The 23,107-nt window shown below is 38.4% G+C and overlaps 1 protein-coding gene across 5 annotated transcripts in view; it reads right to left on the reverse strand.

Annotated features, from left to right (window-relative positions):
- Positions 1 to 23,107, reverse strand: part of ANO3 (anoctamin 3) — a 380,230-nt gene that overhangs the window by 112,929 nt on the left and 244,194 nt on the right. For 3 of the 5 annotated variants that reach the window (XM_075065230.1, XM_032803707.2, XM_032803708.2), the window contains exon 4: positions 16,174 to 16,310. In XM_075065230.1, the coding sequence (XP_074921331.1) occupies positions 16,174 to 16,310 (137 nt within the window). The remainder of the gene's footprint in view (positions 1 to 16,173; positions 16,311 to 23,107) is intronic. The other 2 variants (XM_075065231.1, XM_075065229.1) reach the window with 1 other exon arrangement.

Below are 23,107 nucleotides of genomic sequence, written 5' to 3' on the forward strand. Positions count from 1 at the left end.
CATTGGTACTAAAGCTTAAAATAATTCCTCTCCCTCCATGATATAATCCCCCTGATATATTTAAAAGAGCAATCATATCCCCCCACCCTTCTTTGGTTAGGCTAAACAAGCCAAGCTCTTGGAGTCTCCTTTCATAAGACAGGTTTCCATTCTCGGATCATCCTAGTAGCCCACTCTGACCTATTCCAGTTTGAATTCACCTTCTTAAATCATGGGAGACAGAGCTGCACACACTATCCAGATGAGGTCTCACCAATGCTTATATAACGGTACTAACACCTCCTTATCTTTGCTGGAAATACCTCGCCTGATGCATCCTAAAACGCGCATTAGCTTTTTAAGAGCCATATCACATTGGCGGCTCATAGTCATCCTGTGATCAACCAATACTCCAAGGTCTTCTCTCTTCTGTTACTTCCAACTGATGCGTCCCAATTTATACTAAAATTCTTGTTATTAATCCTAAATGAATGATCTTGCACTTTCACTATTAAACTTCATCCTATTACTATTACTCCAGTTTACAAGATCATCCAGATCTTCCTGTATGATATCCCGAGGTCTTCTCTGTGTTAGCAATACTCTCAGCTTTGGTCATCCGCAAACTTTATTAGCACATTCCCCGTTTTTGTGCCAAGGTCAGTATAAAAAGGTAAAATAAGATGGTCCCAAAACTGTTCCTGAGGAACTCCACTAGTAATTCTCCTTCCAGCCTGACAGTTCACCTTTCAGTACGACCGTTGTAGTCTCCCCCTTAACCAGTTCTTATCCACTCTTTCAATTTTAATTATGATCCCCATCTTTTCCATTAACTAATAATTCCCATGTGGAACCTTACTGAAATGCTTACTGAAATCGAGTAAATTAGATCCATGGCATTTCCTTGTCTAAAAATCTGTTACCTTCTCAAAGACGGAGATCAGGTTGTTTGCATGATCTACCTTTGTGAAACCATGTTGATTTTGTCTCAATTAACTGTTGACCTCAATATCCTAACTACTTTCTCCTTCAAAATTTTTCCAAGACCTTACATACTACAGATGTCAACTAACAGGCTATAGTTACTCGGATCATTTTTTCCCCTTCTTAAAAATAGGAACTATGTTAGCAATTCTCCATCGTACGGTACAACCCTGAGTTTACCGATTCATTACACTTATATACATTAAATTTCATTTGCCATTTCATTGCCAATCACTTAGCTTTGTGAGATCTTTTGAAGTTCTTCACAGTCTGCTTTGGTCTTAACTACCTAGCCATTTCGTATCATCTGCAAACTTTGGCACTCACTTTTTACTCTTTCTCCAGATCATTTAGGAATAAGTTGAATAGGATTGGTTCTAGGACTGACCTTTGGAACACACACTAGTTACTGCTCTCCATCGAGAATTTACCATTAATTCCTACCCTTTGTTCCCTGTCTTTAACCAGTTCTCAATCCATGAAAGGACCTTCTTGCCCATGACAACTAATTTACGTAGAGCCTTTGGTAAGGACCTTGTCAAAGGCTTTCTGGAAATCTAAGTACACTAATCACTGGATCCCCCTTCTCCACATGCTTGTTGACCCCTCAAAGAACTCTAATAGATTAGTAAACATGATTCCCTTTACAGAAACCAATTCCTTTGCCAACAATTTATATCTACGTGTCTGACAATTATTCTTTACTATGTTTCGACTAATTTGCCCGTACAGATGTTAGGACTTACTGGTCTGTAATGCCGGGATCACCTCTAGAGCCCTTTTTAAAGTATGGCGTTACATTAGCTATCTTCCAGTCACTGGGTACAGAGCGATTTAAGTCAGGTCAAATCCAGTTAATAGTTCTGAATTCACATTTGAGTTCTTTCAGAACCTTGGGTGAATGCCATCCGTCCCGGGACTTGTTAATGTTAAGTTTATCAATTAATCCCAAACCTCCTCTAGTGACACTTTAATCTGTGACTGTTCTCAGCTTTGTCACCTACAAAAGCTGGCTCAGGTTGGGAATCTCACTAACATCTCAGCCATGAAGACTGAAGCAAAGAATCCAGTTAGTTTCTCTGCAATGGCTTTATCGTCTTTAAGCGCTCCTTTTGTATCTCGATCGAGGGTCCACTGGTTGTTTTAGCAGGCTTCATGCTTCTGATGTACTTAAACATTTTGTTATTACCTTTTGAGTTTTGTGTAGCCATTCTTCAAACTCCTCTTTGGCTTTCTTATTACATTTTACATTTAAGAGGTTTATGCCTTTATATGTAACCTTCTGCCCCTCGAGTTGGCAGCAACAAGGGCCGGTTCAGTACCATCCGGTTTTGTTTCATAACACAACGCATAACTGGCTCGAGGCCCACACAAGACCTGGACACTTACATACCACACCCTCCTGGGCCTCTAGGAGGCAATACTTCCCTCTGCAAGCACGGAGTCTGAGTGTAGCAAAATCTTTTAATAAAGGAAGAACTAATGTGGCACCTATGAGAAACACACAAACAGAGTTATAACACAGAAACCATAAGCAAAAAACCAACCTCCAAGACGTTTGGCAATGTCCTTTTCCCCTTAGGGTCTTAATTCAATCACCCAAAGTCCAACACCACCAAGTCTCTGGTCAATGCACCCCAGAATTCAGAGTCTACTGTCGAGGTCCTTCCCCCAGCCTGGTGTGAAAGGGGCACCGTACGTGGTCCAGGGCCAACTGCCCTGCCTCTCCGTGGGTCTGCTTCCGCCTTCCCACGAACTGCTCCGCTTTACCAGCCGCCACTCTGCTCCTCCAGCCATCCTTACAAACTGCTCTGCTCCACCAGTGCCCCGTGAGCTGCTCCAGTGTTCCGAAAACTGCTGGCTCCGCTCACCTGCTGGGCCCGCTCCACCCCCGTCCACACACGCCGCAGCTACTCCGTTGCCAGCCACTCGCTCCACCAGCTGTCCCGTGATCCGCTCCAGCCCATCCCCATAAACTGCTCCACTCCGCCACTGCTTCTGTCCGCAGTATAGCTTCAGGCTCCCCCACTAGTTAGCACAGTACTCCAGTGCTCTCACTCAGTAATTTCAGCTCTTTGTGATTTCAACTCTTAGTGATCTCAGCACATGTAAGGGGACCCCAGTTGCTAGTGCACCATTAGCCAAAGTGAGTTAGCTCGTAACCCGTATAGATTCTTAAGGAATAAAAAAAAAATCAACTCTGACATTCCACAGTGAGAGAGGAGGGGTAGAACTGGTGCTCTGGCTCCAAAGGAAGACTGCACCACCCAGGCACAGATACCTGTTCCCAGCCTCTCCATTCACTGGGTTTGGAACCCATGTCCTTTCTAGCAAGTGTCATTTAATTTATATTGAGACAGTTTGTTATAAAGCAGTCTCATAGTCTCATTCACATAATCAGTGGCAACACTTTAATTTCCTGCCCATAATGAAGAATTGGGGATCCCCAGAAATGTCAAAATAACCATCCCCAGGCTCCTTGCTGGGCGTGCCTATGCAAATATTTGACAGAGCTTTCAACACAACATTTTCCCATCATCAAACCAATCACCAATGATTCAGGGTAGCACTCATCCTAACTCTGCTTACATATATTACCTCACTAGGATTTGACTTCCAGTTTTTAAGGGAATCTTTATCTCTCACTGCTTTCTTTACTATGGTACAGTCGTAAGGCAAGGTGCCTTTTTCAGTTCTTTTTAGCTGTGTTCTTAATTTGGGGTATACACTGAAGTTGGGCCTCTATTATGGTGTCTTTAAAAAGCACACCATAGCAGCTTGCAGAGAGTTTCACTTTAGTCATTGTACCTTTAATTTCTGTTTACTAACCCCCTCATTTTTGCATCGTTCCTCTTTTTAAATTAAATGCATAGTGTTGGGCTGTTGAAGTGTTTTCTCCCCAACACAGGGATGTTAAATGTTGTTATTATGGTCATATTTCAAACAGTCTTGTTATACTCTTGACCACTCCTGCGCTCCCTCAGGAACTAATCTAGAGTTGCCTCTCCCCCACGCCTGTGTTGTTCCATAGCAGTGTCCAAGAAGCAGTCATTAAAGTATTTAGAAATTTGTCTCTGCATTTCGTCCCTGAAAGCAGTGACTGTTCGCAACAAAAGGCGAGTCATGAGGGAGATAGGATTGATATATCCCTCAACTATTATTAAGTTCTTAATTTTGATAGCCTCTATAATTTCCCTCAGCATTTCATCATCACTATCATTGTCCTGGTCACATGGTCGATAATAGATCCCTAATGTTATATTCTTATTAGAGCATGAAATTACCATCCATGGAGATTGTATGGAACATGTGGATTTTTTACTTCATTTGATTCTACATTTTCTTTCACATATAGTGCCACTCCCCTGCCCCCCCATGACCTGTTCTGTCCTTCCGATATATTTTCTACCCTGGAATGATTGTGTCTCATTGATTGTCCTCAGTCCACCAGGTTTCTCTGATGTCTATTATATCAATATCCTCCTTTATCACGAGACACTCTAGTTCACTCATCTTATTATTTAGACTTCTAGCATTTGTGTACAAGCACTTTAAAAATGTGTCACTGTTTATTTGTCCACCCTTTTCTGGTGCGTCCGATTCTTTACGTGAATGTTTCTTGTCTGATCTGCCCCTTACATTATCTTCTTCCATCCTCTGCTCCTGACTATAACATAGAGAATCTCTATCAATAGACTCTCCTCTAAGAGAAGGCTCTGTCCAATCCACATGCTCCTCTGCAGCAGTCGGCTTTCCCCCTCATCTCCTAGTTTAAAAACTGCTCTGCAATGTTTTTAAATGTTAAGTGCCAGCAGTCTGGTTCCACTTTGGTTTAGGTGGAGCCCATCCTTCCTGTATAGGCTCCCCAATTATCAAAATTTTCCCAATTCCTAATAAATCCAAACCCCATCTCTCTACACCGTCATCTCATCCACGCATTGAGACTCAAGCTCTGCCTGCCTACCTGGCCCTGAGCGTGGAACTGGGAGCATTTCTAACAATGCCACCATAGAGGTCTTGGATTTCAGTCTCTTCCCTAGCAGCCTAAATTTGGCCTCCAGGACGTCTCTCCTACCCTTCTCTATGTCACTGCTACCCACATATACCATGACCACCGGCTCCTCTTCAGCACTACACATAAGTCTATCCAGATGCCTTGAGAGATCTGCAACCTTCGCACCAGGCAGGCAAGTCACCATGATACGATTCTCTCGGTCATCACAAACACAGCTATCTACGTTTCTAATGATCAAATCTCCCATTACCAACACCTGCCTTTTCCTAGTGACTGGAGTTCTCTCTCCTGGAGAGGTAACCTCAGTGCGAGAGGATACCCTAACACCATCTGGAAGGAGGGTCCCAACTATGGGAAGGTTTCCCTCTGCTCCTCTTGACTGCTCTGCTTCCCTGGGCCTTTCATCCTCCTCAACAGCACAGAGGCTGTCTGACCAGAAGTGGGAGAATTCTACAGTGTCCCGGAAAGCCTCATCAACATACCTCTCTGCCTCCTTTACCTCCTCCAGCTCCTCCATTGTGGCCTCCAAAGCCTGTACATGGTCTCTGAGGGCCAGGAGCTCCTTGCACCGAATGCACACAGGGCAGGTAATCATACATGCTGCACTCAGCGCAATAAACTGGATAGCCCCCACTCTGCTGTTGGACTTCTGCCTGCATGGTCTCCTAGTTAATGAAAGGGTTTTGTTTAAATCAAGAAGTTTTGAATGTAGTTTAGTTTATAGTTTTAAAAAACAACAAGAGGCCCTTGCCCCTTCCCACTCCTCTTCCAACCTCCCTTGTGAAACTCCCTGTTAGCAGCCCCTGTTTGGAAAGCTCCCTGGTTGCTTGCACACTGCTTTATAAAGCCCTGGCCTGCTTGATAAGGCTCAGCCAATTAACAGAGGCTTCTAGCTTTCAAACATTCCTTTGAAGCTGACAGCTTCAAACTGCCAGCCACAGCACATGGTCCTTCAAACAACTAACCAGACGGACAAACAAGCTCAGCGCACAGCAACTAACTCCCAAACACAAAAACACATTACAGACAGACAGTCACTTACCCCAAGGGTGCTGTATTTGCTCCTCCTTCACCTGGAGAACTCCCTTGCGAAACTCCTTGTTAGCAGCCCCTGGTCGCTTGCGTACTGCTTTATAAAGTCTGGCCTGCTTGATAGCCCCACCCACTGACTAAGGCTCAGCCAATTAACAGAGGCTTCTAGCTTTCAAGCCTTCCTTTGAAGCTCACAGCTTCCAACTGCCAGCCACAGCACACAGTCCTTCAAACAACCAAAACAACCAAACAGAGTGACAAACACAAGCTCAGCACACAGCGAGTAACCCCCAAACACAAACTACAGACAGTCACTTGCCCCAAGGGTGCTGTATTAGCTCCTCCTTCACCTGGAGAACTCCCTTGCGAAACTCCCTGTTAGCAGCCCCTGTTCGCAAAACCTAGAACTTGGATCTGAGCACCTCTACTTTTGAGGTGTTTAATAACCTTGATCAAGATCCAGGAGATTACTACTGAAATCAATGGTTAAATTCCCATTGCCTGGTCCCAACATTTATTTATAAGCTTGTTCCATATACCCTAAACATTAAATGTGGTGAAACACAAAAGAGTTCACTCAAATCATTATAAAAGATTCTCTCACTGGCTAAATTAATGATAAACCTAAACTCCTAGAGACTGTTGTTACTCTTTTACTGTATTTTATAGAATTCTATTTCTCTGTGTGCTGTGATTAAGGTTATTATCTTAAATAATTTCCAGTAGAATCATTGTTTATATTGTGAATTTAAGCTTTATTATGCAAATATCTGTTTGTTAAAATTAAACATTTGTTATTTTAAGAAAAATGGAAAACATTTTCTAAAAAGAAAGTTGCAAAAAATATATTTAAAATTGTGAGTTTCTGGGAGAAAAAAAAGTGTGATTGCTCTTAAAAAAGGTTGCCAGTTTTCCTTATGGCGTCAGAGCATATGGAGTTACAGTAAGGCCTGGTCTATACTACGCTGTTAAACCGATTTTAACAGCGTTAAATCTATTTAACGCTGCACCCGTCCACACTACACTGCTCTTTATATCGATTTAAAAAGCTCTTTAAATCGATTTCTATACTCCTACAAAACGAGAGGAGTAACGCTAAAATCGATATTACTATATCGGATTAGAGTTAGTGTGGACGCAAATCGACGTTATTGGCCTCATTCTTTTACAGTAGCTACCCACAGTGCACCGCTCCAGAAATCGACGCTAGCCTCGGACCATGGACGCACACCACCGAATTAATATGCCTAGTGTGGACGCGCACAATCGACTTTATAATATCTGTTTTATAAAATCGGTTTAAGCTAATTCAAATTTATCCTGTAGTGTAGACGTAGCCTTAAGTAACACTACCTCTCTAACTGCGGTATTCTCTATACTTCCTTATATTCCATGTAGGAAAAACAAGTACTCAGGTAACGTTATTTAGCCATCTAAGGCAATTAGCAAGTTAAGAGTGGTCCTTGTAAAGGTAACCCTATGACTTCCCATATTATGCCCATCATATATATATACATATATTTAACAGATATTTATGAATAAGTAAATGTGATAGCTGCATCATCGTTTTTTGGAAAAGGGAAAAATCCAGTATTAATCACATCTCTGCTGACAAATATTTGTAGTTTCTTAAACGATCAGTACTTCAGTATTACTTTTACATCAGCAGTAAAACAGTTTGATAGTAACATTTCTCTTTTTTAAAGCCAATATGCATTATGTAAATAGCAAATATAGTATTTTTCAGTAACATCATGCTTTCCTGAACCAAAAGTAGTTAAATATTATTTTTCCTTTTGTCAGAATGTACCCACTTACTAAATTGTAATACAAAATGTTTATAAAAATTACCTTTTCTTTTGTACACCAAAATTAGAATTTAGTATCCAAACACATTTAGAAGCATTCGGGACAATGTAGGAGACAACCAGAGGCTGTTTGTTTATAAACCTCCTTCAGAGTAACAAAAGGAACTCCCCCACTTTATTCTCCCTTAGCGTGAAACTTCAAAATGCTGGCCCACTTGCTTTGCTGTAAGTGTTTAGAAAAAGATGCTGTTGTAGTCGGATTCCTTGAAGTGTGAGATTAAGAAAAAAAGAGCCATTTGAGGTATCAAATTTGCCTGGCATGGCTTTAGTCATAGTGAGAACACAGAGATAATCAGTTATGCGAAGACGGTGGACGCTGAAGCTTTACTTTTTTGTTTGTTTGATTCGTCACCTTGATATTGACTTGTATATTAATTTATTATTGATGCTTGTTTGGAGCCCCAATCCAGCAGCCCTTATTCAGGCAGAACTGCAACTGGCAGGGAAACTGGAGGAAAGTCTGCATATTGGGCTTTACATTTATTGCTAACTCATTAGTAATATCTAATGAATCATTAGACATGAAGAAAGTTTTCCATAAAATGAGTCTGAGCCTTTTTTGATGGTTTCATTGGATAGATTTTGGTAACATTTCCTACTATGTGAAAGTTTAATTTAATGTACTGTATGAAAAAGTATACTATTGTTCAGAAATTATATGGCACTTTACAACTTTGCTTTTAGATGTTGTTTCAACAATATCTACACATTATAATAGGCTTATCAACCATTTGTTATATAATTATTTAATCAATCATGTGATACTAATGCATTCCATAACAAAGAAAACATTTTCATTTACTAGGCTAGCAGAGGTAAGTATATGCATAGAAATTAGCTACATCCAGCATGCAAATGTATCAAGCAGTGCCAATTTTAGGTACAAGTAATTTATTTACAACTGAACATTTCTTTCCACTGTTAACAGCTTTTCAAGTCTATGAGCAAGTCTGCACTATGGGGGAAAGTTGATCTAAGCTACGCGTAACTAAAGTCGATGTAGCTTAGATCTAATTACCACACTATGCTATGTCAATGGAAGATTCTCTCTAGTCAACTCCTCTCACTCTTCTTGTTCTGGTGGAGTACCAGAATTGACAGGAGAGCAATCTGCAGTCAATTTAGCAGGTCTTCAGTAGACCTTCTAAAATCGACCCCTTGTGCACTGATCTCCACAGCCTCAACCTCTGGTAAGTGTAGATAAGCCCTATCTCAGAAGAATAAAAAAAATCCCAGGAATTGGCCTAAGGATAACCTGTTGAAAGGTTGGGTACCTCCTCTTATCATCATAGTATCTGAATGCCCTCAAAGTGAAATCAATAGCATCCATTATCAATTTATTAATGCAGTATTTTATCCCTTGCCAATCTTGTTAACAGGCAACAAGTCACCTTGCCAATGGACCTCTGCAGAAAAAAAAAAGTTTAAAAACTGGAGATCTCTTGAGGAAGAAAGGAATACATACATAGGAATTTTATCTTGTGTTCCTCAACACATGCCATGTTAAGTGGCAATTGATGAGGTGTAGCTACCAAAGTAATCAAACGGTACTAGAATACCCACTGGCCCTTTGATTGGATTGTATGGAAGTTGTTGCCATCTACAAAAAACATGGATCTTTGTGCGGTTTTACTGTGAAAATGTTGCTGGTCTCAGCTAAAAGAAACACTATTATTTCTATTATTTGTTTGTGATAATGCCCATGAAATTCAAGAGACAGGCAAGAAGGGATGGTCATTGCCCCAAGCAGTTTTCAGTCTGACAGAACAACAAGTAGTCAGAAATCAGAGAAAATGAACAACAAAAGAAGTTTGTCTTCAGGGTGGCCAAACCATGTATGAGGTGGAAGAAGTCATGGAGGCAATTTGAGAGACTGACAAATATGTGGACTATGGTAGGAATTTTGGCAGAGCAAAAGGGACAGGAGTTGAATAAAGCCTGTGTGAAAATCTTAGCTATTGCACATAAAAATGTGCAGAATGTAAACTCAGCTTTACAGTCCTAACTGGAGGTGGAATGAGAATGTCTTATACAGTAAAACCCTCTATCAATAAGATTTTCCCATTGTTCTTAGAGCTGCAGAAAATGCGACTAAGCAAAATAATCCTGGTTGCTGACTAACTGGTGAGGTGATCATGGTTTAATATTATGAATATTTGTTTCTTACTACTGTTTAGCCTGAACTTTACAATTATTTAATGTTCAGACAACTGAATTTGAAGGACTCTCATTGTTTCTGTGATTAATGTCAAAATTCAGGGATTTATTACTCAGCTTTCCAGCCTTAAATATTTCCTGGAAACAAACTGTCAGTAGTGTTAACTGGCTGAGTGAGGCTGAAGCTCCCAAATTTGTGTTCACTTTTGTTTTAGGATGATGTAAATTTGAACTCAAGACTCTAGAATACTGTAAATTACAAATTATTCATACCATATGGAATAACATACTTATGCCTTTTTGAAACTTTTCAAGATATGATGATGTGATCCTTTTTGCTAATATATTTCTGGATTTTATGTTAAAAGTAGTACCAGACTCCTTTTTAACCTTTCTGAAATCATCATTTGTCAAGAGCGTTCAGAGATGGAGGACATGCTTTCTGGAAATTATTTCAGCACCCTGCTCAATCAACGTTTGTTTTCCCACTGGCTTGTCTTTTGAGAGACTGCTGGAATGGATCAACAAAACAGATCTTCTTTATTCCATCTGCTGCACTGACAAAGTCACTCAGAGACCCTGGGGTGCAGTAATCACTGGTACCGCTTATTTACAGGTTGTGCTCCCGCCACCTTTTCACCATACACAGCTAGCGTCTGCATCCAGGAGGGAAGAGTTATCACTCTGCTTCCACTCCCTCACTCCCCCTGGGCTTCTTTACTCCCAGCCTTTTATATAGCCCAGGTTAATTAGCTGGGCAGCTGTTTCCCATTCCCCAATTAGGAGCAGCTTTTCTCTAGCCAGCTCCAGTTTACTTCCCTTAATGGGAGCTGGCATGACACAGGGCTGAGTCAGCAGTTCTTGCCCAGCACCCTGTTACACCACCTTTCAGTTAATTGAGGGTAGAAAAAAGGGGCTGATTCTAGAAAATATACAGTTGTGTTTTAGATTTACAAATAGGAGGCCATAACTAACTCCTATGTTTGCAGTGTTCTGTGTAAACTTGAAACCTTGTCTCTTTCACTAACAGAAGTTAGTCCAATAGAATATATGACCTTACTAATAATTCTCAGTGAGAAATGATCTGAAATAAATTTGCAGTTTGAAAATGGCATGAGTAAAGTTTCCATAGTTTATCTGTAATTACCAGAGTATGGATCTTTATAGAAAGTTTATTTGAGCTATTTGATTCTGCTATTTATTAACGTTTATCATCATTAAGGAATAGTATAAAGTTGATCTGGAAGAACTAGAAAGTTTCCTTGTGAGATAGTGGGGATGGGGTTGGTTAGGACTGGCTGAGGCATAGGAAATCCATCGCTCTGACAGCAGTCAGAAATTAATTGTTCCTGTAATAAGAAAAGTTTTCAATGGAAGGGTGTGTCCCCTAGATCTTCATCTAATAATAGATCTTTCCTCCTTGGGCACTAGTGGTTAACCTCAGGAACTATGACTTTTTTCAAGAGATTTTATATGGTAAATTGAGAAAGTAACTGAAGGGCCTGATAGACAAAAATCAGGCTGCATAAAATTAAACCACTGAGTCTGCCATCAAATCTGTGCCGTATCACTTATCTAGTTCATGTACTAAGCAATATTACCAAATTTCCAGGACTTGTCTTAGTCCCCTCCCCCTAGTGTTAAATTTCCATCTTTAGGATAGAACCAACGGAATCAGCAATCAAGGCAAAATATGTCAGCCACTCATTTTGGCACCTCACATAGTTGGATTTTGCTGGAGGGTGTGGTTTGGGAAAGTATCATCAATCTTCCCCTCACCTCTTATTTTGAGCACTGGGCAAAATTGGCCTAATTAGGTTAGAAGATCATTGATGGACGTCCTTAAGAACACAGTGTAGTTCATAAGTCTGCCTACAGTTTTGGTAATTAAAAAGTAATTTGAAAAGAAGTTAGCGGAGAGAAAAATTGTTCTGTTGCAACATGTTTTATCTGCTTATATTAACCATTGCAGGCTCTGCCAAATTAGCAGTTTGCATGTTCAACATCTAAAGTGCATTCTTTCATGCTTCTGTCAAGTCATATGAACGTAAACTGTGAATTTCTTTGAATTTAACTAAAGTTGTCAGAAGAAAAGTCCTTTTCCCAAACTGAATAAATGATAGGCCTATTTTTAGCACCACTTTTTAAAAACATTATTGAAAGAACCTTGAGTGTGAGTGAGTGTGCTCTGAAAAAGGTTAAATGACGCTGGTGTCATCCATGAACACATGCCTATCTTTCTTAATAAAAAGATGGTTTTGACTACTACTGTAGCTTCTTCATATAAGAAATCTTTATAAAGCGTATTCCTTTTTTTCCCCCCCAAGACTCACAGGATCACTGTTCACCCGTTTTAGAAAATTTGTACAGGAAAAAATGTGGATGTAACGACGTGTAGCATCACTTCAATGCCTATCACACATGTATTATGGCAAGAGCAGGCAGACAGCGGAGAACACCTGGAGAGAACAGGTTTTGAAGCTCCCCTCTCAGAATACTGGCCCTGCCCAAAAGTTATTTGTTCTTAAGATCTGACAGGGTCAAATCATAAAGTGCTATGGCTGCTGGAAAAATATTTCCCCATATTGTGATACAATTCACCATTCATTCACTAGTAAAATTCCTTAGCGAAGCAGTTTCAGAAATATTTACTGAGTTATTTATTTAATGAAACCTCAAAGTAACTGAGAGCTGTGTACTTATGAAATGTGTTTATTCAGCAGCTCATGAATTCCATTTTACTTTCATCATTCCACTCCTGCCCCATCTTTTCTCTTGAATCATTAACATTATTTATTGTTGTTTTTTCAGATTTCATGAGCCTGCTATTGGTTTTCTGTCAAGATGTTCTACTCTCCTGTGATTCTCCTTTCAGATCATAATGCTCTCCGCTTATTCTCACTTTTGGTTATTTTATGTACTGAAGCACTTTTACAGCCAAATCCTTCCTCTCTGATGTGCACTCTTGGTTCCCATTGAACTCAATGGTAGTGGTAGGAATATGAATAAAGTGTTTTATGTGAGGACGACAATAAAGTGGTCTGAACTGGCAAAAGAATACTGAGGATCCCTTGGAATAGGACTAGTAAAAATAAACTAGTCTGACTTAAAAAGGAGATGGAATAAAATGGTAAGACCAGAAAGAAAGTAATTAATCAAAGGAGTGGAAAATACAAATAAATAATGTTTCAGTTCTACAGATATCATACTACACTTCTACCATGCTCAGCTTCCTTTTCTTCCTTTCTTGTAAGCTTAGTGGTCTCCCTTACTTCCCTTCAATCAGATGGGTTTCACGTCTCCTCTCCTTACTTTCAGACAAGGTCAGACTATATTCAGATGCATTGATGGGGACTTTTATTACATTCCCCTCTTTGTTTGAGCTTTTCAAACTAGAGTGTGCAATTCCACATGCAGACACTTAAATTTTGCAACACCTTTGATAGTCAGGCCCTTTAAGTACAATATACTTTTCATATAGTATACTGTGAAATATACTTCTGGTTTGCCATAATTGTAGCTCCTTCTACGACACCACCCAGTTCCACATCCCTCTTCTGTCTACCTGTTAAAGCTTTTTCCATTTCAATAGGTTTTTAATTCATGAACTTTAAACTTATACTTTTAAAACATTCAAAATTCAGCAGGGCTGCCATTCTTCTAATTCAGAGTTTCTTACTATTACAGCCATTGGTTATCTTCTCCTTTTCATAGATGCAGGATTATTCATTTTGACCAATCCATTCCATTCATTTTGCACATAGATCTCTGCACTTTGGCAGAAGTTTGGTTCCTTATAAAGACTCACTCACTACTGAATGTCTCGGTCTCATTCCTTTCATCTTAATTCACTCTATATTGTTCCTATTCCTTACACTTAACTATCAACATCAAGAGTTTCAGTCCCTAAAAATTTGACTTTTGGATTAATACATGGCTCTTTTTGCATTTTATTTACCATGGCCCTTGTATGTGTAAAGCTTCCATTCTGTGACATGAGAAAACAAGAGAAAATAAATTTTAAAAATAAATGTATCTCCTGTGTTATTACATTCAAGTTCTTTTATGCTGCCCCTAAATATTTAATTTTCAATGTGCTGCAGAATTGTGTATTGAAAACACAATTGCTTTGCAAAAATTGTCATGGGGTAACTGAAGATTTTGCCAGGAGGCAGCCGTGGCTTTTAGCACCTGCAAAGGTCATATGTGCAAATACTCGTTTATTCTCATCCTGCTTTGACAGCACATCCCCTCAGCAGATGCCTTAGAGCAGGTTTCAGTATTCTTGATATGTACAGAAAAATACTACCCAAACCGCCATACACCAACACAACACACATCTCCCAGTAAGTCATTGTGAAGTGCTGTGTCACAGACCGAACAGTTAGCATCACTGTATTTCATAATGGTATGAGACACTGATCTTGGAATAAATCATTTCTTTTTAGCACAGCAACATAGGTTAATAGGCTGGTGTATGTTTGATCTTGACTTTTATCATAAGAAATAAATCATTTCTTTTTAGCACAGCAACATAGGTTAATATGCTGGTGTATGTTTGATCTTGACTTTTATCATAAGAAATTAAAAAAATAAAATTACTTATTCAACCTCTCTCTTCACCCTCCCTCCCATTAAGACAATACGAAGGGCCAAGTTCTATCCACTAGAGCAGTTTCCATTGAAATGAATACAGGTTACATGCATGTATTAGAGAACAGAATTTGATCAAAGAGAGTAACACAAACAAGAGAAAGAAAAGGAAATGATGACTCCAGTTTTTAAATGAATTTCTTATCTCACCACCTTATGTGAAAAGCATCTCATGATGTGTAAGGTATCACAGCAGGAAAACCTCACAGATCATACAAACTGTTGGCCATCTGCGGTGCAGATTCCTGCAGAACTACAGTAATGACAATAGTATGATATAGAGCATGAGTTTTTCATTAATTACAAGATTCTTTCCCTAGCACATACGTAATGCTAAGTTAACAGGCTGCCAAAACCACAGTGGGAATCAGCTTCTGAAATGACATAATGCTGATCAAACCGGGTGTTAACATGTAGGAAAAAGGACCTCTGTTCAGTTCCACTAGATGCAGATTTGTGTAACAGTTGTGTGCCCACTTAAAATAAAGCGGCCTTAATTTGGTTTATGAATTAATTTGTGAATTAAGCGAAACAAAATTAAGGGCACCGAATTCTGAGCATGTCCACACACGGATTTAATGCAGTTGAACTAATCCACATTTAATCTAAAAAGTGTGAGTTTACTTTCTTGAGTGTCCCCACGTAGACAAGCCTTAAGTGAAATTCAATTTGCTAAACAGGATTAAACGACAGTTTTTACTCTGTTCATATTCTTGATCATGGTAGCTTTTTAAAGTGTCTTTGTGCCTGTGTATCACACAGGTCCCTTCATGTTACTCACCTATATTTGGAATAATTTTGCCTTTCATTAGCTGTGATTGCCTGAAACTGATATTTGGAGTAGGATTTTTTTTTCTTATTTTTCTAGATCCCTTGACTTTTAATTTACTGCAATTAAGCTTCTGAACACACCCACTTCTAATTCATTGGGATGCACACAACTGACTTTACTTCTTCTCTATACATTGTGGTTCATATGCCCTTAATCCTATACATTATTCCAGCCTTTAAATTTTTAGAAGGCTCCTGGCTCTTATTTTTATGGGTCACAAAGATATAATCTTAGTCCTTTCAGTATAATTATTGTCTTTATTTATTTTTGGTTTACTTGTGCCCTTATTTCTATAGGGAACTCCTGTTAATGTAGGAGTTAATGTAGGTTATGCTCATCAGAATAATGAAGTCTTTTACTTCTTTCTGTGGGGATGCCTGAATCTAATTCTCTGAGACATTCTTGCACGACATCGGTTGGGGATTTCATACTCTGAAATCTTGAGAGCACTTCTGGCCTTATTTGTATTGCTCACTTGAGCCTTTATTGTTTGGTATCCCAGTGTTGCCCTTAATTCTGCGGAGAACCCCATATTTATTTATTTTTAAATCCAGCTGCAACAATCATTCCCTTAAGGTAAACTTATTAAATTTTTCAGAATTTAACCACATTATGACAATTCATATAATTTAATAAGTACTGTGGACCATTACCTTCAAAGATGACTTAATCCGAGGTTCTGGTTTCTGTCTGGTAACTGTGTTTTGAATAAGCAGTGACTGATCTGTGCGAGAATCATAATTCCCATGTTCTGAATCATCTGTATATGTATCTTTGTCTTTTCCTATATCTCAGGGAAAAACAAAACAAAACAGATAGGCTCATTTGAGATTATAATGGAGACATACTTTTCATACTATCATAGATGTAGCTGAGATAAGAACATTCCCTTTTAGCACCCTCATTTTTGGCTTATAATATTCCCTCCTTCCCTACAACAAACTTTTGATCTAAAATTTTATCATGCTTGGTCTCAGTTTAGATGTGAAGCTTTTTGGTTTGTTAGAGTTTACATAAAATCTGTTCTGCAGCACTGGAGTTATCAGAGTGAAAAAGCATGATTTCAGCTGTTCAAAAAAAAAAGAACAACCAGTCATGTTCAGAGGCTTTTGTGCTTTCATATAATTCTACAAAGTTTAGACTTGACACTTCCAATCTGGTGTGCAACGCACATAGAATGTGGTCTATTCCCAGTTCTGCCATAGGCCTGCTGTGTGACATTGGGCAACACATGTTAACACTCTGTGCTGCTTTCCACCATCTGTAAAATGAGTATAATACACTATTTTAGTTAAGTTAATGTTAGGAGCTATTTAGATCCCTCAGTTGTAGTCAATGGGAACTGAAGATATTTGGCATGTTGCAGGAGGTGCTCAGCACTTCATAGATTTGTGTATACCAACTGCGGTTATCCAGCACTCAAATTTCTTCATAAACATAAGATAGCTTTGGACTGCAGGGGGCTCACTCCCCAGCCTGACAAGCCTTCCTTCCTTGCAGGTCTCCTGCTACCTCGTACCACTCTGAGTGGCTTTCTAGAGGAATTAAATGAAAGACAAGAGTCGGAGATTGAGTTCTAATATTAGCTGTACCAGAGGTTATGCTGGGTTGCCTTGGGCAAGATGCATTTCTGCCTCCCCACACCCAATCATTATACAGGGAGCATGCTTATTGTAAATAATCCACAGAGATATCGTAAGGGTTTCAACTGCTGTACAGATGTTAACATCTAAAGCACTACTTAAGTATTGATTATTGTTATCATTTGTATTATGGTAGCACTCCAGCCAACATCAGGAACCCATTGTGCTACACACTGTAAAAACACAGAGCAAGAGATGGTCCTTGCCCTGAAAAGCTAAAATACAAATATCACTGTACCTTTCTTTCATAAGTGTATCCAAAGGAGGGAAGGGAGAAGGGCAACAATTCTGAAAGTCTTTTTCTAGGGCTTTTCTGATTACTTCCAGTTTGAATTGTAAATATATTTGGGACAACTCCAGTGCATGCTGCCCATCCAGTTTGAATGTTACAAGTGGGCAGAAGGACAGTTTTGTGATTAAGTGACTGAACTGAGATTCAGGATACTTTTGTTTAGTAACTGGTTTTACCACAGATTCCTTGTGCAACTTTGGACAAGTTACTTAATCTCTGTGCTTCAGTTTCCTACCTCTAAAATTGGGCTAACCCTTCCCTACTTCGAGGGATTTGTGAGAATAAAGTATTAAATATTTGTGACATATACAAAGTATTTCAGTACCTAGAAAGTAAGGATATTAAAATGGATAAAAATTACTTTCCCTACCGCATCAATGACATTATTATATGCATATATGTTAGGAGATGCCTTACTTTTGTGAATTTTTAAAAGATAAGGGGAACAAATAAATTGTTCCTCTTGCAATTGCAATTCAGCCATATTGCAGATATATAGACATATTTTAAGACAAAGTTACCACTACATACAGTGAGCCAAGCTCTCATTTCAGCTTTCACATCAACTTGTGAAAATTCAGAGTAACTGGGAATAGCACTTAACCCACTAATTTTAAACCTTAAATATGCTCTCAAGAACAAGTAATGGATGCTGCGGGAACGATAACCTTGAATATTGTTTGCTTAGAATCACAGCTGCTGTAATATAGTATTTTTCGTTTAGTGTATAGGTGAGCACTTGAATTCCACAGAGTAAATCTCATAGAAAAAAAATAACCAGGATTATTTTATGCAGCCTATAAACATTGAGATACATTATTAAATTAGGAGTTTCATGGAGAATTGTTTATTTTTTAATTTAATTAACATCACAATTACACATAATGAGCACTCAGTAACTCAGATCCTGCTATAAACTAAAATAGATATGTAGTAATCATTTGTTAAAGTCAAATGAATGTGCCACTTGATTGTTAAGACCACAATATTCCAGATTTCTATGTAAACATACCATTATGTCCTTTCTATTTATATAGAACCTTCGATTCAGTGTGCCAGGTAACAGTGTAACTCTAATAACTTTATATGAACAAAATCTAAACAAGTAGTAACCAATAGGTCATAATAAAACCCATTTCAAGACAGAGAAGACATCTAAAACTATGAGAGGGGATAGTATTTAGAAGAGACAAATAATAATAAAGAGCAACAAAAAATGAATAGCGGTAAGAATATGGTTACAAGATGGACATAGGGAATGAATCAACAAGTCGTTGAGGGTTTGGGAAAGAGTTATAACGTTTAGGATTCTGAAACAGTGCAGATAGAGCTCAGTCCTGGGAGGTGCTGAGCACCTTCAACTGAAGTTGATGGCAACTGAAATCATTAAGCACCTCACAAGATGAAATTCATGGAATAGAGGCCGTGAAACACAAAAGAAAAAAGACAGAGCCATAATCCTACAACTCTTGCACATTAATCATTCCATGAACTCCAGAAGGACTACTTGCATAAATAAAGACTTCTCACACGAAGGAAGTTTTGCAGGATCAGACCCTATGTGAATTGCAGGACTTTAACAAGTTTTGCCAAAAGTGATAACTTTTAATTAAGGTTCTGAAATGTCTCACCTCATTTGCTGAATGTACCATTACTACTGTGCATTAAGTCATTTTAGCTGACCAAGGATACCACCTCTTATTTATATCACATGTTCTCTGAAAGATGATATTCCCTATCATCTCATTTGAAATACAGATATCAGAAAGGCTTTAGCAGAAACAGTTAGTCATGCTACCAGAAAGATCAAGAAATTTAGAAGTAAAACAGGCTTTTAATAGAAAAGAAAAAAAGGTTTGTATATGTTTTGACTGTAATTGTTTCATACATATATGCACACACCCACCTTAAAATCACCTATAGTTTTCTGTGAAAGGCAATGGGGAGGTGGAGCACAGCAGAGGGGAAGGCAGGGAATGCTAGCCTAAATTTTAAAAGAGCATGTGTATATATTTGTGATTCATCATTATTTTAAAGACGTCAGTGTAAAAAAGGAGTATAAAAACTAAGGTACGCCCATCTAAACACCAAGTAGAAAAGCTGACCCAATTCAGAGCTTGTACACTGATTTCCTGATTTGAAAGATCATGAAGTAATGCATTAGGTATAATCATAAGGAGATGAGTTCAACCAATATTATCATTTTTCCATGCCAGAGTCTCTGATCAAAAATTAATTTTCATAGGTTGAGTGGTCTGATGTAAAAATGTTCAGTGTGTTATTCAATCATGTCCAAAGTTACCTCAGAAGAGAATACAGTAGCTACTCTTATTCAAAGGTTTCAGATACCATTGACAAGGTACACAAGAATAGTCACCTGAATTGAAACATTCAATTCATGACTAGTGTTATTCATGCCAGCTTTCTGTAAATATGTATTTTTTTAAGGGAGAGATGTATTCTCCATTCAGTATTTTTTTTCTTCTTATAGGAAATTAATTTCTCTCTCATTCTATTAATGATTTTTCTTCATCATGCTCCATTAAGTGGAGTTTCCCTCCAAGTCCAAAGATAAAATTTATTGTCTTGGGCCATTTCAGTTCAAACATAATCTTGAAAGTTCCCATCACAGCAGCATCCAGCTTCACCAGTAGAGAATGCCACAGATAATAGTGAAATTTTAAAAAGCTATTTTCAGTAGGTTTTCATTTTAAAACTTTGAAACCTAATGTTTTTCCATTTATACCAGCACCTATCTTCTGTCATCTTTCTCCACCACAATTTAGACTATAAAATACACAAGCAAGTAAACATTGAACTGCAATTTGGAACTGCCAAAGGCCAAACAAAGAGACATCCCTGGAATTTATGGTTAAAAAGTTTAATTGTCTGAGGATTTTTTTTTAAATTCAGCCTATCCAAAAAGGCAGCAAAAGGAACATTCAGTCCCAGATTGGTTCACACTCTCTTTGGAAGCATCTGTCCTAAAATTATTACAAAGCAAAAGGAGGCTTTATTTGCCTGCAGCTTCAAGGAATGACCATCAGAACAGCCTGCTCCTTCATGCTCTCTCCCCACCTTTTAGGAAATTTACTGTTTATTTCATCCCCTTATTTTGCCGTCACAACTTACCAGAAGCTACGACTACTGGTATAGCTGTCATGGTTGACTACATCTCTCAACTGGCCTTGCTCTTCTGGATCTTGGAGAGCCACTGGTTGGAACAACCAAAAGCTGGCCTGGTTCCAGAGCACTACGCTTATGGAACTTGAGCATCTGGCTTAAAGCCAGGAACTTCAGAACAGGTTTCTTTGCTAACTTCAGACCACCTCCAAGATAACTTCCTCCTCTTTACAAAAGTATCTCCTGTCCCACAGCTATTTTGAGAGACAAACATGGGACAGGGTAATGCCAGTGAAAGAGGTTTCCCGTCATCTGTCTCAAAGAGTTTACATGCCTTGTTAAAGACAATTTTTAATCTGCTTTCATTTTTTTTATTTTAATTCAGAATTGCAGCAAATGGATCAGATTCTCAGTGGCATAGTTCCATCTGCTTACACAGTTTGACACCAGCTGAGAATCTGCCCATATGCATTTAAATATACCAACTGAGCATGCATAATGTAACACTTGTTCTTTACTTTAACATAATAGTAGAGAGTCCACTTAAGACTTCATTACAGTAAGGCATGGCAAGAGAAAAATTATTTGAAAGAAGGTCTTTGAAAACTTCATTTGAAGAAATAAAATATTTTAATGGAAAAATTATTTCAAACTACATTTGTGGCGGTGGGAAGGGCAAGTTGCAATTCACTAATTCAATGAAACATTGTGTTGGTAAAACAATTTCAATATCTATCCATTGAGGCACTTATGCTACTTCTTCCCTGTTATAATGTCCTATTCAAAACTGTCAAAACAAATGCCAGACTGTGAAGGCCCTTCTTAAAAAAAAACCAAACACAAAAACTTCAGTGGTGACACATTACAGTAACAGGTTGCAGAGTGGTAGCCATGTTAGTCTGTATCAGCAAAAACAATGAGGAGTCCTTGTGGCACCTTAGAGACTAATACATTTATTTGGACATAAGCTTTCATGGGCTAAAATCCACTTCATCAGATGCATGGAATGGAAAATACAGGTAGCCCGTGAAAGCTTATGCCCAAATAAATGTGTTAGTCCCTCAGGTGCCACAAGGACTCCACCTTACAGTAAGAAACAGTGACAAAACAGAAGAAACACACAAACAACATTGGGGTGATAATGGCACGTGCTGTACAGAGTTGCCTACTATGGTTTTTATAATCCACAACAGAAGTGTATGGTAGAGGGTGTCTGCTCTCGTTCTGCACATTCCTTCAAAACCTATAGCCTCTCAGCAGCACTCCGCAAATGAGTCTCAGACAGAGATTCTGTTATCTCGTTGGTATAGATCAGGAATAATCCACTGAATTCAGTCAGGATTTTGGACCGGAGTTCTGAGGACAGGATCATTATATTTATATTCATATTATTTGTTCTGGAAATGACTCCAAAGCATATTTCTTCCCTATATAGATTCTTTGGGCTCCTGAAGGCATAATGTGTGGGCTGCTCTTTCAGGCCTTTTCAGAGACAAAATACAGGAACCCAGTATAATAGCTTTAAACAGCACATCCATTCTCCCTTATTTGGGATGTTCATGTGAATTCCCAGAATATAACCAAAAGAAAGCAGAAAGGCTTAGGTTTTGATCCTTGAAACACACGTGCAAATACTTAACTTTAATTTACTTTAAAGTTTGAGATTATTCATATGCTTAAAGTAAGAGCATGTATGTTTGCAAGATTGGCATCTATTAAGAACAAAATGACAGTTATTGTAGTGTTATTTTCAGCAATTAACATAATTAGTGGGAAATCTTTATTTCCAATATAAAAAGTTACATGATTTTGTTAAGTAACCATGTAAACTACATTGAGATTATTTTAATTGCTAAATCATTTTTGAACAGAAGTCACTTAGCAAGTTTTATTTAAAACTTCATTAGCCTTGATTGATTGTGTGATTATAGTACTCTGAAGGCCCAAAAGCAGTATAGTAGCCATGCAGGTGAATAAATAAGCCGTTATGATCATTAATATCTTGAAATTATACTATTGCTGAGGGAAAATTTCTATATTGTACTAGTTACATTTTTCTAGTTCTGGGAAATTAAGGTAGCAACATGAAGAAAGCAAAAAAAAATAATAAAAAAAAGCAGTGGTATTTCAAAGAAAACCAAAGACATTTTGGTAATTTTAGCAAGAAAAAAAAAATTTAAAAAATGACTTTTACTTTTAAAGTGAGGACTAACTCATATTCCTACTGAAGTCAATGGGGAAAGGATTTGACTTTAATGAAATTAAGTATCTATCTATCTAAAATGATTATTAGTATTTCAGAATGCTATACATGGTAGATGTGCATATCATGTGCTGCCCTTGTCCCTGCATTCCACACTCAGTAGTGAAAGTGATTTAAAAGAGTTCCAGGCATCACTCAAGAGGATGGTAGACACCTCCTTCAGAGTACCAGAGGGGTAGCCGTGTTAGTCTGGATCTGTAAAAGCAGCAGAGAATCCTGTGGCACCTTATAGACTAACAGACGTTTTGGAGCGTGAGCTTTCGTGG

This window comes from Chelonoidis abingdonii, chromosome 4 (assembly GCF_003597395.2).
Source record: "Chelonoidis abingdonii isolate Lonesome George chromosome 4, CheloAbing_2.0, whole genome shotgun sequence".
Taxonomy (NCBI): Eukaryota; Metazoa; Chordata; order Testudines; family Testudinidae; genus Chelonoidis; species Chelonoidis abingdonii.